This window comes from Rissa tridactyla, chromosome 12 (assembly GCF_028500815.1).
Source record: "Rissa tridactyla isolate bRisTri1 chromosome 12, bRisTri1.patW.cur.20221130, whole genome shotgun sequence".
In the NCBI taxonomy this organism is placed as follows: domain Eukaryota; kingdom Metazoa; phylum Chordata; class Aves; order Charadriiformes; family Laridae; genus Rissa; species Rissa tridactyla.
Window position 1 is genome coordinate 5,204,933 of NC_071477.1, and position 16,515 is coordinate 5,221,447.

Sequence of the window (16,515 nt, forward strand, 5' to 3'; positions counted from 1 at the left end):
ACGCGGCCGGGGGGGGCGTGGTTGAGCGTGGTCGAACGCGTTGACGCACTTCCGGCCAGTAAGAGGACGTGTCCCTGGCGCGCGCCGGCCGGAAGCGGACTGCGGTGGGAGCAGCCGCCATGGAGGAGGCCGCGGCGCACAACGGCAGCGCCGCCGGGGCCGGCGCCGGGGCCGGGACACCTGCGGCCGCCCGCCCCCCCGCCACCCCCGAGGGCATGGCGCTGGCCTACGGCAGCCTGGTCCTCATGGCGCTGCTGCCCATCTTCTTCGGGGCGCTGCGCTCCGTCAGCTGCGCCAAGAGCAAGGTACCCCCGCGGGCCCCGGGGCGGCCCGGCCTCCCACCGCCGGGGCAGCCACCCCCGCTGCCACCGGGGGCGACGGGGCGTTCAGGCCTCCCTCCTCCCCACCCCTCCCCGGCAGCGGGGGCTGCCCCTCGCCGCTCCCGGGAGACCCTCCGGGGCCTCCAGACCTCATCCCACCGCCAGGACCCCCCCGGGTGCCCTGTCCCGCAGCCGGCCCGGCCCCCCGCTCCGCTCCCTGTCCCTGGAAAGGCAGAGACCCGCGCCTTGGCGGAGGCAGGGGACCCTGGGGGGAGATCTGGCTTCTCCAGCCCCGTCCCCGCTGTCCCGCTAAATTCAAGCGCTGCAGAACTCGTGACCGCCCCCTGCACCCCCGCCAGAGAGACTGTGTTGGGGGGACTCGTGTGTTGCTTTGTTCCCCCCGCCCCGCAGTACTGGGGCTGGTCCCCGGGATGCTGCCGCGCTCTCCTGCCTGCACACCCTCTGCTGTCCCTGCAGCCCGTCGTGCTGCTCTCCGCATCTCACAGCTGGCCTCGGGCAGCAGCTGTGACTTAAATCCCAATGCTTCGTATCCTGCAGCTCAGGAGAAGGGACTGTTTTACACAGTCTGATTTATTACTGTTTTTCAAAGCCCCTTGTGTCTTACTTCAGGTGTTTCAGCTGATTTTAGTGGGGTTCCTGGCAGCCCAGGCAACCAAGTCTGTGAGCAGGGCCTGGCCATGGTTCTGGGGGGAAATTCTCATCACTCACGCCACGGGGAGCCAGTGGCGCTTTGGGCACTTGCTTCTGCGCCGCTGAGTGCTGTGTGGCAGCAGCTGTGCCTGGCATAAGCTGTTGTTCTTTTGCAGGCTTGCTTTGCATAAGAGCTTCTGCTAACGTGCACTCTGTCCAGCGCTGGCCGCAGGTGTTTGCCTGAGAGATTAGGTCTCCGAGCAGCAGCCAGCTGGGCAGGGGAGCAGGCAGGCAGCGCTCTGCCTCTCCTCTGAAAGCTGAAGGCCTCTCATGGGAAATGCCTTGAAAAGGGGCTGGTTTAGTTGGTGCAAAGATGTCTCAGAAGGCGAAAGGCGTTTATAAATCTGGGGCTTTTGAGCACAAGGAGCGTCCCAAGAGCAAGGTGAGGGATAAAAAGGTGATTGGAGGGAAATGTCATTCACAGGGTGATCGACATATGGTGCGCACAGATGGGGAGGCTGTCGGGGACGGTCGGGCGTGAGTGGCAAGGGAGCCCAGCTCCCCTCTGGGCATGGGGAGAAAGGAACAATGCCAGCACAGCAGGCAGAATTGTTTGGGTTTTTTTTCCCCATCTCCAAGAGGAAAAAAGCAGTAAACTGTGGCAGCCTTTGGAAAGACAAGTGCGGGGTTTGCTTTTTCCATCTCACACTCTGCCTGTGACCACAGCCCCACCTCTGGGAATGATGGGGGTGCCAGTGGGTGCTCTGCCCCTCTCGAAGCCACCATGGAGCCCTGCTCGTTGCGTCTGCTCACCTCCTGCTGAGGTAGGAAACAAGAGCAGGGGCTGATCCACTCCTGTCCTCTCCTTCTCTCTCCAGAACTCCTCGGAGATGCCAGAGACCATTACTAGCCGAGATGCTGCTCGTTTTCCCATTGTTGCCAGTTGCACCCTTCTGGGGCTCTACCTCTTCTTTAAAGTAAGTGAGCGATGCTGGTGGGCGCTGACTTGCTTTTTGGCTTACCCTAGTTGGGGGCCCTTGGTGTTGGGATGGAAAGTGTGTAGGCTACATGACTCGAGCTCTTCAGTATCACCACGCAGGAGAACATCAGTTCTTGCCTGAATTGTAACCGTTTGGGGTAATTCAGAGCTTGTTTGTGCACGGGGTGATTCTGGAGAGCTACTGTGGGGCAAGTTCACCCCTGAGCTCTGCCTGTCTCTGTGGGCTGATGTAATGATGCACGGACTGAAACCAGAGGATGCCAGGGCCTGCTGAGTTGCAAATGCTGCTGTCTTTGTGTTGTGTTCCATGCTGTGCTTCCCAAGCTGTCCCGACTGCAGGCCTGGGGGATTGCTAGCTCGTGGGTGAGCCCATGTGTGTTCAGGTGAAGTCTTTTAGATGTCTGGAGTCAACAAGCAAAGTTAGATGACCATTCCTGAGTCACAGATAGGAGATCCCAGCAGCAGGTGCTTTTGGCTGTGTGGAGAAGGTGTCTTTTCTTAAAGCACCTTTGGCTGCCTGCACGCAGCTGAGCTTCTGGAGGGGCCTGACAAGCTGTGGGGACACCAGTGTAGAGCCATCCTCTTGGCGCAGCAGCTTCCAGCTGCCTTGTCCTGGACTGCCTGCAAGGTGGCAGGGTGCTCCTGGCTGGCCAGGTGAGGTTTAAGGTGCAAAATTGGGAATATTGTAGTTTAAAGTCCCTTCTCTGCCCATTGCAGTTACCACACAGCAGCTGACTGACGCTGTGGGCTCCTGCCCTGGATTGATGGCTGCACCATGCGCGTCCTTACCCCAGCATGGGCCTGGGCGCCAGCCCGGGCTGTGGCTGCACTGGGAAGGCAAGTGTGTGCTGCAGCCTGTGTGGCCACAAAGGTCATCTCTGCAGCAGTAGACAAGATCGGGCCTCCCTAGTAATAATCCCCACTTTTCCAGCTATGAAGTTTAGCCTGTGTGCTCACCGGGGCTGCAGCTCCTCTTGTAGGTCACCAGTAGTAAAGCTGAGCATCTGCTGAGCCTTTCCTGATGGTGGGGTATGGAGCAGCCACCAGACCCTGTTGCTGGGTCCCCTCTGGCCGCTGAAAGGACCCCTTGCCCATGTCTCGGGGTGGTACTGCACCTCCTCGGGTGCATTTTGTGCCTCTTGCTCCTGACTGGGATGGAGATGCCAGGAAAAGAAGTACTGAATGTGCAGTGTGGCCCTGCTGATGTCACTACATGATCAGCGGTTCTTGCTTCTAATATCTGCAACCTGCCATGAGCTCTCATATTCCAGCATCCCCTCTCCAGGAGAGCATGGATGGCACTGGGTCCTCCCCACCCTGGTCTGTAGGGCTGTGATTTGGCAGCAAGGCAGCGTGTGTGTTGGAAGGCAGGATTTCTAATAATACCGTTTAATTAGGGCAGGACACGCTCGGCCCGCTGCAGTAGTGAAGCGGGGGTGCTGCTGTTCCCCTCTGCCAGGGCAGCCCCCAGGAGCAGCATGGTGACTTGTTCCCTGCTCCGGCTCACTCTGCAGGAGACACGCAGGGGAAGCTCTGTCCTCCTTTCTGCAGCACAGGAGTTATTTTTCGACCCAAGCATCTTGTAGATGTGCGACAACTTGCAGGCCCGTTGTACTTGTTCTGCGAGCACACGGCGATTTCCAACATATTTCACATCAGTGGTGCAAGAATTTGGGTTATTCCAGCTATTCTTCTTGTCTCCCTGGAGCACTGGCACAGCAGCTGCCGATCGCAATGTGAAGTGCTGTAGATGGGGAGGACGCTGCAGTAACCAACCCCTCTTTGTATTTGTCTTGCAGATATTCTCTCAAGAGTACATCAATCTTCTGCTTTCCATGTATTTCTTTGTGCTGGGGATCCTGGCCCTGTCCCACACCATCAGGTACAGTGGAGGGAAGGGTGCAGCTGGGGCAAGAGTGTCCAAGGGTGCCTGCTCTGCGAGGCAGTGGCCTTTCGAATTTATTGGGGGGTTTCTAGAGCACCATTGCCTTGCAGCAGAGCCAAGTCCCAGCTCGTAGGATGTTTTTGCTCAGTGGTGTGGAGGGCTCTCTGGGGAGGCAGGCCCCTCAAGGGGCAGCCAAGGGCAGAACCAGAGTCTTGGGGGTCCCAGCAGTCTGATACCCCACGCAGCATCACTGGGAGAGCTTGTGGAGGTGTGGGTGGCCACTGTTGTAGCTGCTATGGGCTGGCACAGTCCTCGCTGCCCTGGGGAAGGGAGAGCTCCTCAGCACCCGTCTTCTTCTTATTGCGACAGCTGAAAGAGGCAGCTGGAGCTCACAATAACGTCCCTGGCTTCTTGCGCTGATGCTTGGCACGAGGTGTTGAAAACTCAGGCTGTTTCAGTAACTGAAAAAGTAAAACTGGTTTCCTGTTTCCTGAGCTCTAGGGCGTTGGGGACCTAATGCTTTCCCTAGACTGGAACTGTGGCAAGGGTTTCAGCCCCCACTCCCAGCTCTGCAGGAGGGCCGTTCATTGTTGACAAAGCCAATTCTGGGTGGCCAGACCCATACAGTGCAAGGGGGCTGCTGGGGGTGGCACAGGGAACGTGCTGGGGTCTGTGATGGGTCCTAACTTCTTGCGGGTGATGCTCTGTGCCTGTTGTGCTAGAGCATTTTTGGGGACTGTCACATATGGTAGATCAGACCTCTGGGGAGGAGTAGGTCCCGTGTCTGTGGCTGGGTGACTGAAGCTGGGGCTCCTGCCAGTTCCTGATGTGGCAAAACTTGGCATTTCCCCCTCTCAGGAGGGGGTGTGGGCCAGCATCTGTGCTTTGACACCGTCACGCAGAGGAGCTGGGCAGCGCATCCTGCAGAGTTTCTGTCAAACTGCCCTTTTCTGCATCTCTCGTTTCAGCCCCATGATGAACAGATTCTTCCCTGCAAATTTCCCCAACAAACAGTACCAGCTCCTCTTCACCCAGGGCTCCGGGGAGAGCAAGGAAGGTATGTTGGCTCACTGGTCTCTCTGGAGGCCTGTATGTTATCTGCCTTCACTGTTCTGTTTCTTGCTCACTTGGTGTTTTGACATTCAGACCATTGAAACAACTTTCTCAAAGACTTACCTTTTGCTCTGTGCTGTGCTTCTGTAGCCAGTGTGAGCGCCGAGTGCCCGTGCAGAGCTGGGGCTGCCTTGTACATCTTCTTGCACTGGCTGGCGTTCTCCCTCTTTGCTGCCTCTGGCTGGCAGCAAAACCCCAGAAACGGATCCCAGAGTGCTATAGGAATGGTGCCGTGGCTGCTGTGAAATGCACTGCCTTTATTTCAGCTTCTTGGATAGCATAGTGCTGACTTTTTTGTGCTGCCTTAACTGATCTGGTTCAAACCTTTGCACTGGTAGAAGATGCTTTGGTAAGTTTCATGCCCAGTAGCGTTACTGGTAAGGGAGTACTTCTAGTAATACCACCAGGAGTTAACTGGTGCAGGAAGAGGGAGATCTGCTTCTCCCTGCTTTAGACAGTGCCTGAATCCAATTTCCTTATTGACAGAAGGATCGCAGATGCTGTCCATGTGGCAGAGTCTGGCTGAAGGGGAAGGTCCAGGCTTGCCAGGGCCGACTGCTCACTCGCATGCAGTTTGCACGTGTTTACTGTGGACCCGGCTATTTCTGTGGTTACAGTCCCCTTATCTGGGATGTGAGCACTGCAGTCTGCGTTGTTTCCCTGCTATGAAGTCACTCATCTCTGCCCTGCGCGGGAAGAGGAGCTGCCGGGGTTGCCCAGAATGTGACTTCTCTGTTTTATTGCAGAAATAGTGAATTACGAGTTTGACACCAAGGATCTTGTATGCCTGGCCCTGAGCAGTGTTGTGGGAGTCTGGTACCTGCTGAGAAAGGTAAGAGAGACGCAGTCCTGTTATGGGGATGCCAGGGACCAGGCTGGATCAGACCTGGGCCCCTTTCCACACGAGGTATCTGCAGGCTGTGGCTCAGTGGGACCCAGACCTCCTTTTCCTGTCGTTCTCAGCACTGGATTGCCAACAATCTCTTCGGGCTGGCATTCTCCCTCAATGGGGTGGAGCTGCTGCACTTGAACAACGTCAGCACTGGCTGCATCTTGCTTGGGGGCCTCTTCATCTACGACGTCTTCTGGGTAAACGGGAGCATTCCCCGGGGCGGACGCGAGTTGCAGCCATTGGTGAAAGGCATGTGCGTGGTGTTATGCCTCTTTGGAGGCAGCACGCTGGCTGGACACACGTTTGCAGTCAGGATTTCCACTTTCTTAGCCGAAAGGGGTGTGGTGGGGATGACAACAGAATCAAACAGTGGCAGAATGTGACTCAGGAAATTGTGGGTACTGGTGTGTGCAGCTTAACCAGTTCTGGTGACCTGTATTCCCCAGTAAGGTCTTCCCAATGCCTGACAGAGCTGCTGGGTGGGCTGGGGGACAAGGCTGCTCTGGAGTACACTGATCCTGCTTGTATGGGCTGTGCCTCGGCCCTGTCGTCTGCCGCCTTTGTTAGCATCCTTCTGTTCTCTTGCACAGAGGATCAAACACTGGAATGCCTCCAGTCTCTCCCCCTCAGCCAGTGCAGTGCTCCGACATCTTCATTTTGAGGGCCTGGATGTGTGTTTCTCCTTTTAATGTCTGTATTTCTCAGTCCTTCCTGCTGCCTCCACCTTCTGAATTACTGTGTTTCCAAATGTCTGAGAGCCTTGTATACCTTGAGGTCTGTCCAGCAGCTCTGCAGCTGCCTGAGTAATCCTTCCCTATTTAAGCCTGGCTACTGTGTGTTATTTGGTATTTAGCCGGTGCTGCCCCTGTTTCATAGCTCGTTAACAGTCTCGTCTCTGTGGTTCGTTAGTCTGTGTGCCACTTCCTCCTCTGCTCTCAGCTGGAGAGGGTTCAGCCTTCTGGCTTAGCACATCCAGTGCCTCATGCCCTGCTTGGGGCGTTAAGTGTCTTCATGGGGCTTCGGAGCCTGCGAGAGGACAGCCCTCGCTGATCTCCGCTTGCCAGCTGTCTTCCACCTTGGCTTCCCTGGCAGGTTGCTGTATCACTGGAGCCTCACAAAAAGGTCATCCTGAAGCAGAGGCCCTCTGACTGTGCCTGTTGCAGGGAGCAGTCACTTGGATCTTAGCGCGGATTTAATCCTGGTGAGATCCAACAAGGGTTTCAAGGTGGAAGGAGAACTGCTCACTGGATTGATGATATTGCCCCCTGCATAGTCTTGGGGTGAATTTGCATGTAACACTTTTCCCTGGACCCAGTGTGGAGTCTTGTCACTCTGTGGCGATGCCCAGACCTTGCTACACATTACGGGAGTTAATCTGATGCCCAACGCTTGCTTTAAGGTTTTTGTTTAATCCCTGGCTCTGGGATCTTGCTCACTCAGTGCTAACCAGCATCTGGTTTATGTGCCTGCTGCTGGTATAGCCAAGGCTGGAGGCTTAGAGATGAAAAGGAACAGAAATAAGGGTGGTTGACCTATGTGTTTACAGTCCCTCCCCCAACCAATGCAGTACAAATAAATGACCTCAGAGCAAAATGTAGCTGATCTGACAATTGCTCTGTCCCCCGTTGGAAGTTCATGGGCAGCAGCCTGATGCCGGCTGGGACTCTGCTGGGAGCTCCTGCTGCCGGATCACATCCTGCGCATTGGTCAGGCTTTCCACCGAGTTGACTAATCAGAGCTGAACCGACCTGCCAGGGGTAGATGCTGGGGAGAGGCCGGGTGGTGGGCAGCACCATGGCTCTGCGATATGAGCGGTCTCCCCGGCACTGCTCTGAAAGCAACAGCTGTGACATGTTCACCTCCTCGAGGGCTGTCTTGTGCCTTCTCCCCTGGGCGGTGGGCTCACTTGCAGGACTCCTCTGCCCACAGTTTGGCGGCTCTTTGGCAATTTTCTGCCACTAAGTCCACACCGGGGCCTGAGGTGAGGCTGTAGTTGAGCATACACATCTCCTCGTGCAGCTGTGGTCACCTCAGACTCCTCTGTTTGTCCCTAGGTCTTTGGCACCAATGTGATGGTGACAGTTGCCAAATCGTTCGAGGCCCCGATAAAATGTGAGTAGATCTTCCCTGTGTGCTGGAGGTGGGGCTGTCTGTTCTGCTGCGGTTGCTGTCTCACACCGCACCCTCTGCCTTCTGGAGGTGGCTCAGAAGGTGGAATGGGTGCAGGAAGGTTTCCTGCTAGTGACCCCTTAGACTGCTGCGTGTGGTGCCGCGGACCTGGAGGGAGTCAGGCCAGGTCTCTGGAGAGGGATGGTTTGCAGACGCCTGAGCTGACTGGGTTAATCTGCACTCCCAGAGCAGGCAATTTCACCTGCTCAAAAAAAAAATAAAAATCAAAACCTCAAAAAAAACCAGCAGAAGGGGTGAATTTCTGCTGCTGTGGAGTATGCAGTGTTTTGGGTCCTGGGAGCTGGGTTGGAACCTGTGCGTGGAGCTGGCCCCAAACCCCTGTTTCCACCTCAGAGCTGTCCCGGGGAGGAGAAGCGGGGGAGCTGCAGGAGAGGAGGGGACTGAGGGCAGGGACAGGGCTCTTGCCCTGCTGCGGTCCATTTTGGCAGGACACTGGGTTCTGCTCAGCACAGTCATTCCCCTCACTGTGCCTCTCTGCTCCTTGTAGTGGTTTTCCCTCAGGACCTGCTGGAGAAGGGGCTGGAGGCTGACAACTTTGCCATGCTGGGTCTGGGAGACATTGTCATTCCAGGTAAGGACAGAAGAGTGGGGGCGTGACGGGGATTGCCTGTCTGAACAGGCTGTGGGGAGCTGCGCCGGTGCCTCCCTCTGCCTTTGGCCATGCCAGAGCCCTGCCGGGTCTGGGGGCTGCGTGGGCTGCGGTTCTCCCAGCCGGTCCGGGTGCTGTCCCGGTGCTTTGTGCCGCAAGAGGGCACTGTCAGCCCAGGCACAGCACCCGGAGCTGCTGCGGGTCCTGCCCTGCCTCCTTCAGCCTTGCCAAAGACCTCCGTCCCCTCATTGTCCCTTTCTCCCCGCAGGGATCTTCATTGCCTTGCTGCTGCGGTTTGACATCAGGTGAGTGGGCGGCAGGGAAGGGGCTCTGGCAGGTTGGATCTTGCAGCATATTTGAGCTGCTTTTGTAGAGGAAAAGGGGAAGAGGGAGCTAGGAGCGTGGTCATGTGCTCCCCTCCGGGGCTTGGCGTGGGGACCCGGGAGTGCAGCAGGGATGGGGGTGCAGTGCAAGGGGAAGCTTTTGGAAGAGCAGACGTGAGCAGGGCTGGCTTTTTGGGTAAGTCCTGAGCACTGGGGGTGAGTTGTTTGGGCTCATGAGTGTTGCTGTATGCACGGCAGGGCAGGCAGCACGTAACAGCCCCACAGAGCCTCACTGGCTCCCTGGCAGTGAGGAGGAGAGGGCAGCGCTGCCATGTGATGGCAGCAAGGGGAAACAGCGACAGTGTGGGAAAGAGCCGGGGGTGCTGGCACCTGCGAAGTGCTCGCGTGGATGCAAATCAGTACCTGGCAGTGCTAGCTACCTCCGGATTGCCATTGACGTTGAGGGAAGCAGCTCCTTCCTATGCAGGGAAGCTGCACCTACCGCTGGGGTGTTGCTTTCAGCAGTTGCCCCACACCAAAAGTCTCCGGCTGGGGAGCTGCTGGGAATGGGACGCTTTGTGTGACTGTGGTGGTGTGGTCCCGCTCCCGCTGCTGTTGCATAGACCTTTCGGTCTGTGCCAGCTCTTCCAGGTGTTTCCACCCACATCCTGCCTGCACCTGCTGGGAATCCCAGTTCCTGCAGCCTGCCCTGCAATAAAACAGCACATGTTGAGAGCAGGGTGCCAGGGACTGGCCATGCCTCCCCTGAGAAGGTGGGACCCTCTTCCTGGGTCCCAGCACCAATTCCTCCCCGCAAGTAGCCATCCAGCAGCAGGATCACATTCCCCCTTCCCTTCACCAGCCCCTCACCTGGGTGTCACCCCATCCAGCCCCACACCGCTCCCACGGGTCCAGGGGCTATACTGGTGGCACTCTCTGTGCTGTCCTGAGATCATGGGCAGAGCACAGCTCCCTGTACCCCAGTGTGGTGGGAGATGGCTGAGAACACTGGGTCAGCTCTGCTTTGGCCACTGCTGTCCCAGGCCTGAGGTCACTGGACTCTGCTGCCTTTCCCTACAGCTTGAAGAAGAACACACACACGTATTTCTACACCAGCTTTGTGGCCTACATCTTCGGGCTGGGCCTGACCATATTCATCATGCACATCTTCAAGCACGCCCAGGTGAGCTCCGCCGTGCTGCCTGCCGCAGATGCACGTCCCAAGCGGGACACGCCAGCTTGGCCACAAGGTTCCTGCGTCATGCCAGGAAAAAGTAGACGTGTTCCTTCTCTTAGGTTTGCTTTTCCAGTGCTTGCCTGTACCTTTCCCTGCCCAAAGCTTGTGTGCCTGGCTGGAGCCGAGTCCTGCTTGGGGCAAGGCCGGTTCAGGCAGCTGCGTTTCCAACAACAGCACCTCAGCTGGGCTGCCCTGTGTTTTTGTGGCTCTTTACAATCAAGCTGCCCCTGAACCACCACCCTCTGTGCTGCGGAGGGGCCTTGGGAGCCCACGTGCTATGCTATGGGTGCTGTCGCTGGTCTGCACAGGGGCCCTCAGTGTGTTTGTGGCCCACTGGGACCTCATGGCGAGGGTTTTGTGCTGCTGCAGCTGTAACTTGGCTCTCAAAGCTGCTTTCTGGGTTTTTAACCCTCTGTGCAGCCCAGCCCTGTGGCAGATGCCATGGGTGCAGGAGGGACAGGGCCAGCTTGCCTTGTGCTTTTCCTGAGGGGTTATTTGTGGTTTGCTTTAACAGTTGTTTTTCTTCCTGACAGCCTGCTCTTCTGTACCTGGTCCCCGCATGCATCGGATTCCCGCTTCTTGTGGCCTTGGCAAAGGGAGAAGTAACTGAAATGTTCAGGTGAGCGTCAGCTGGGGACGGAGCTGTTTTGCCTGCGGCGCTGGAGCGCATGAAGCGTGCAGATGTTCCCACGCCTGGGCACAGCTGGAGGGACTGGTTCATCTGGGCACGCTCTGGGTGTGCGTGTGCACGTGCGTGGGTGGAGGGAGCAGGTCTGTGTTTGTACATGCCGGCCCTGGCTCCAGCCACCTCCTCGTAGCCGGGTGGGAGCTTTGGTGCGGTACCAACAGGCAGGCAGCATCTGGTATTGCTTTACGCCCCGGTGACAAACTCTTCCCGTACGCTGGCAGGGAGGGGAGGGTGGGACCGCACACCTGGTGCTGAGATACTTGGTCATTGTGTCCCAGGGCCCGTGGGTGGGGGAGAATGGAGCCGGATCCAGCTGCGAGAGCAGCCAGGGCTGGTTTGAGCACATCCCAGATGAAGTATCCTGGTTTGCAGCAGTCTCCCTGCCCCAGGGACTGTAGGTGGAAAGAAAGGGGTCTGTGCTGTTGCGCTCCAGCCCTTCTCTCAGCCTGCCACGCTCCAGGCATTTGCCTGTTTGCTGACAGTGGGCGGCTTTGGTCTCCGGCCTGGACTGTCCCCTCTGAGCCGTGCAGAGCATGGCCTGGCCCACCTGGGAGCTGTTTCTCTGCTGTGCCCGGCCAGTGGTACTCAAGGCTCCGTGGTCGCCCACTGCAGCTGCTTGTTTGAGGATGGCTGAAGCAGAGGAGGGAAGGGAATATCTGTCCCAAAGCAGGGCTGTGCACCCCCAAGCCTCCCCACTCCGGGGGTGCCCCTGCCCACGGGGGCCTGCCTGAGCCCCCAGCCTGCTCAGAGGGAAACCAGCCCCTGACTGGGGCGCAGTGGGGAGCCGACTGCCCTTGCCTCCTTCCCCTCCCCTGGAAGATGCAGGTATGCGTGTTCCCACCGGGCTGTCAGCTGGGCTGACTCCCCAGCCCTGCCGCACCTGCCCCTCCTTTGATGTTTGCTTCTGACGATCGCTGCTGCAGGCACTGAGTGTCCTGGGATCGTCCTTCCTGTGCACCTGGGTTCCTGCAGCCGCTCTCCCCAGTGCCGTGACTCACCAGCTGACAGCAGCACCACCTCCCGTGCCAGGAAACTCGGGAGAAACGAGCTGCGAGTCCGGCCCGCCTGGTAGCAAGGCACCTGGGGAGCCTGGCAGCCGGTCACCGGGCGCTAGTGTCCCCACAGAGCATTAGCACAAGCTGCTCCAGCAGCAAAGCGCTGCCTGCTGTTGTTTGCTGAGTGCTGCCAGGGCAAGTGCAGGAGGCTGGGGGCTTGGAACCTTGATGGGCTCTGGGCTTCAGCCCCCCGAAGTCGCTCCAGTTGCAGGCAGAGGAAGTGGGATGCGATGGGACCTCATGCCTGGAGGGCAGCGGCTCCCACCACAGGAATCCCACCAGGTGTAGCTCCCCCTGTGCAGCTTCAGTTGTGCCCTGATCCTCCTCACACTGATGGCAGCCTGGAGCTGTGGTCTCTGCCAGCCGGCTGCCTGCACACAGCAAGCTGCCTGTGCATGGTGCCTTCCAGCCGCCGTCAGCTGCCCTGGGAGAGAGCAGCGAGGGTCTGGTGCAGTGGCCGGTACAGGCAGTGCTGCAGGGAAGGTGGGAGCCAGCAGATCTGTGCTACAGGCCTGGGAAACGGGTGCTGAGGTGGGCGTCATCGGGATGAGTTTTGTGGCCCCAAGCCTTGCTGAGCTTCCCTAGGCAGGCAGTAACCTTCGCTCTATTTCTGTTGGCACTCAGCGGTGGGGAACCCATCCTGTCACTCTTACCTGCTGCAGACACGCTGTCCTTGAGTGGCAAGAAAGGGTCTGCCAGATCGGTCTGCTGCCTGCACAGCGCCTGGGCCACTCTGCTGCTGCCTTCCCAGTGCCCAGGCTTGCTCCAGCTGCCTGGCTCTACCCGTGCCAGTGGGAGCTGCCTTCTCCCCAGTTCTCAGCCCTCACTCTTCCATGCTGCAGCCCTACCCTGGGGTCTGCAGGCAGGAGCCTGCCAGCATGGCCTTGGGGCCACCCCAGCCCAAGCTAGTGCATGCCAGAGCCGGAGGGGACAGCAGGGCGGTGGGTTTGCAGCAGTCTCACTCCAAAACTCTTCTGCTTTTTCTCTCTCTCCCTCTGTTCTCTTTCTGTCCTCATCTTCGCCCTTTCCCTTCCTGCTTCCTTTCTCTCCTGCAGCTATGAATCCTCTGCTGAAATCTTGCCACACACACCAAGACTTACCCACTTCCCCACCGTGTCCGGCTCGCCAGCCAGCCTTGCTGATTCCATGCAGCAGAAACTGTCCTGTCCCCGCCGACGCCGGCAGCAAAGCCCTAGTGCCATGTAGCAATCGCACGCGGTGCCCTTTCTCTGTCTGTCGCTCTGGCCAGGTAGGGACTGGTCCCGGCTCTCCCCTTTCCCTGGGCAGAGGCAGTAGCTGTCGCCTCGCTGCTGCGGGGCGGCTTCACTCCCTGTCTTTGAGGAGACTGTGAAGGGGGAGAGGATTTGACATCTCTGCCCTTGCTGTGCTTCCTGCTGGACGGCAGCCCTCCCGGGTTTCCTTTGCCGGGGCCTCAGGGACGGTGCTGGGGGTGTTTGCAGCCAGAGGAGCGAGACCCTGTGCGGGGGTCGCCGCTGTTGGTCTTGCTGCAGCTCCCCCCACTAACCCTCCCTGCAGGTACCAGGGCTCAGCATGGCAGCGTGGGGAGAAGCGTGGTGTTAGCCAGGATATCCGATGGCACTCTTGGGAATGAGGACAGACCCCCAAGCACAGGGCTGGCCTGATGGCTTGGCCGGGGGAAGCCCCAGGTGTGCATCCCATCTCTGGAGGTGTCTGGGGGGGTGTCACAACACTTGTCTCCCTGCCTGAGCTCTACCCCATCGGGTTTCCTATACTGGGGGGGGTGATGGCTGGAGCCCACCCCCTCCTCAGCACAGCATGGCCACTGCAGCAGGGCAGACCCCAAGCCTGTGGCCCCAGGCTGGGCTGTCCCCTCCTGGCACAGGTCTCTGGCCCCACTCACTCCTCCCTCTTGTCCCCAGCTACGAGGAGAGCTCTACCCCCAAGGAGGTGCCAGGGGCCTCCAAAGAAGAGACGACAGAAGCCGCCAAGAAGGAGAAGTGACCTTGCCCGCGGGCTGTGCCTGGCGCCGCTGGGCTGGGGCCCTTCCAGACCCTCCGCAAGTGACAGATGAAGAAACAATTGTGCAAGAGCATCGTGTTGTGTGTGTCGGAGCAGCCACCCAGGTGGGGTATCGATGTATGCCGCATAGCCAACCCCCGCCGGCCCCCCTGGGGCCGCGCTGCCACCCCCCTGCCTGTTTATCTCCTGTGGGGGATACATGGCGGGTGGGGGGCAAACCACAGGCCGGTTTTTAAATTTTGTATTGTGCATTTGCTTTCTCTCATATTAAACCATGTCGAAGGAAGGAGTGCTGGTCTGGCACTGCTCAGCCACGCCGGCAGCCCTTGCCGTGGCCACTGCTCCAGCGTGTAGCCCCTGCTTAGCTCCCTGGCCAGCACTGGGATTGGCATCCTGGCTCTCCAGCAGCCTTGTTCTCCCTGTGGGGCCATTGTCTGGCTGTTTCCAAGTGACTGTCCCCTTCCCCCTCCCACTCCTCTGGTGCTCAGCCTTCCCCTAGCCAGCCTTAGCCTGGCCCCCCCTCCTTTGCCACATCCAGGTTTAGGGCCACAGTCACTGATCCCCCAGCCTATGCCCGAGCAGGTTTGAGCTGGGATCTGGCCATGGAGCAGGGTGGCTGAGCAGGGATAGGGGCACAGGAACCTAGCAGGATGGGGACGTGCTCTGCCTCGGCTGCTGAGGGGGCTCAATGAGCTGGTCTGAGCCCTCACAGCCTGGGGAGGTCGACATGGGAGGGAAAGAGCTGTGTGACCCCAACCCCAGAGTGGGGGGAAGGCAGTGCGGGCTGTCCCCGCTCCTTGCAGAGAGCCAGGCACCAGCCTGCACCCCCTGGGACTGGGACAGGCAGGGGGGGACGCTGCAGGCAGCGCAGCTGGAGTCGCCACAGGCAGCGGCAGCTCCAGCAGCCGCCTTGGCTCCTGCTGGGGCCGGCTGCTGCGTGTCCCGCAGCACCAGCGATGTCCTCCCTGCCGCCCCTGGGGCAGGCGTGCAGAGGATCCTGCATCTCCCTGGCCATGCCCACTGCCAGAATAAATAGAAAGTGTTTGCCGGCTTGGCAGCCCCTCCACAAAAGCCGTATTGAACCATTATTCCCTGCGTCGGCTGCAAGCACTAAAAGTGGCGCCTCGTGTTCTGCCATCTAATGACCCTTCGCAGTCTCCTACAGATGTTTTCTATGACTTACAGCTCCTTTTCCAACAGCCCTGTCCGCAAAAACAAGAGGGGCCACTTTAATTCCAATTAAATACCTCCAGCTAAACAAACAGTGTGCAGCAGGGCCTGGGCATGGTGCAGCCGCCAGGCCCGGCCCACGGAGTCGCTGAGTCTAGACTCCAGATGTGATTTCACCAGCCTCCAGTATCCCGTGGAAAATGATTCTGGCTCTGCCGCGGGGTGCAGCACCCTGCCCCGAGCCGGGGCTCACTGGGATGGTGTGTACCCCCCAGTACGGGTCTGCCACCGCATCCTGCGAGGCTCTGCATCCTTCCCACCTTCGGGTGGTGGGAGCCTGATACCGTGGTGGCCTTACACCCGTCCCTATTCAGCCTTTGGAGCCCCCAAGCATGCAGGAATAGGCTGGGGGTAGCACATGGTACCTCCAGCCCCAGCGTCTCCCTCCTGCTGCCCTGCAGAGCTCGGGGATGCTTGTGCCAGCTGTATGTGCGGTGGGAGTGTGGCAGGGAGCCAGGAGCATTCCCAGGGCAGCGGAAGGCCTGGGGAGGGGAGAGCGGGGTCACCCCTCACCCTGCCCGGCCGATAAGCTGGGACCGGGCTGGAGGAAGGAAGCATGCCGGGCCCTGCAAGGAGCCGCCAGCGGAGCCGGCGCCTCAGTGGCCCCGGGCTCACTCGCCTGCTGCACCTGGGCCCTGCAGCACCTCCGCTCCCAGCACTGATGTGACCACATGGCTCCACTCTGTCTGGCCGCCACTGGGCCACCTTCCCCTCGCCGCAGGGTCCCTCTGTCTCGGGGCGGGGCGGGGGGGGGCTATGGAAACATGAATGCACTGGCTCCGGCAGGAAACCTCCATCCATGGAGCTCAGTCTGGCAGGGGCTGGGGACGGAGACAGCCTGCCCTGCTGCCGGCAGCTGTGGAATTTGGGGTGATCTTCCCCCACCCATGGTCCCCTGGGGCAGCAATGTAGGTGTCCGCTGGTGGGGGGAGCGCCTGGGCACCCTCCCCTCATGCCAAGCTCCTGCCAGGGATTGCAGGAGGACTGAGCTGGGGGTGCATGTGGGGCGTCCCTGTGTGCAAATGCCAGGCAGTGGGGTGCTGTTTTCATGGCTGGGGGGTGCTGGTGCCTGGGGCAGAGGGAGGAACGCTGGGGCTGCTCACTCCCAGAGCCCTACAGAGCCTCCCCACCGCAGCCAGGAGTGCAGCTGGTGGGATGGGTGCCGGGTGCTGGGTGCTGCAGTCCCCGGTGCAGCACCTCGTCCCCCACCGTGCAGGGCCAGGGATGCCCGGTTGCGGTGGGGGTACCGGCGGTGAGAGCTGGGGTCCTGTGGGGTGGCGGGTGCCGGTGGTGGCGCCCGGCCGGCGGCCACAAGCAGGGAGAGGAAGCAGCCGAGAGCGG

At 59.4% G+C, this 16,515-nt stretch overlaps 1 protein-coding gene across 2 annotated transcripts; it reads left to right on the plus strand.

Annotated features, from left to right (window-relative positions):
• Positions 1-75: 75 nt before the first annotated feature.
• On the plus strand, positions 76-14,230 carry HM13 (histocompatibility minor 13). Of its 2 annotated transcripts, XM_054218452.1 has the most exons (13): positions 76-305; positions 1,850-1,948; positions 3,771-3,853; positions 4,825-4,913; positions 5,716-5,801; positions 5,933-6,058; positions 7,916-7,973; positions 8,539-8,622; positions 8,909-8,945; positions 10,044-10,146; positions 10,734-10,819; positions 12,999-13,192; positions 13,845-14,230. In XM_054218452.1, exons 1-12 carry the CDS (start codon positions 120-122, stop codon positions 13,147-13,149), a joined length of 1,188 nt encoding a protein of 395 aa, XP_054074427.1. In that variant the 5' UTR covers positions 76-119; the 3' UTR covers positions 13,150-13,192; positions 13,845-14,230. The 2 variants fall into 2 exon arrangements, with proteins under 2 accessions (XP_054074427.1, XP_054074428.1); XM_054218453.1 differs by lacking the exon at positions 12,999-13,192 and having other exon boundaries at positions 77-305.
• Positions 14,231-16,515: the final 2,285 nt, after the last annotated feature.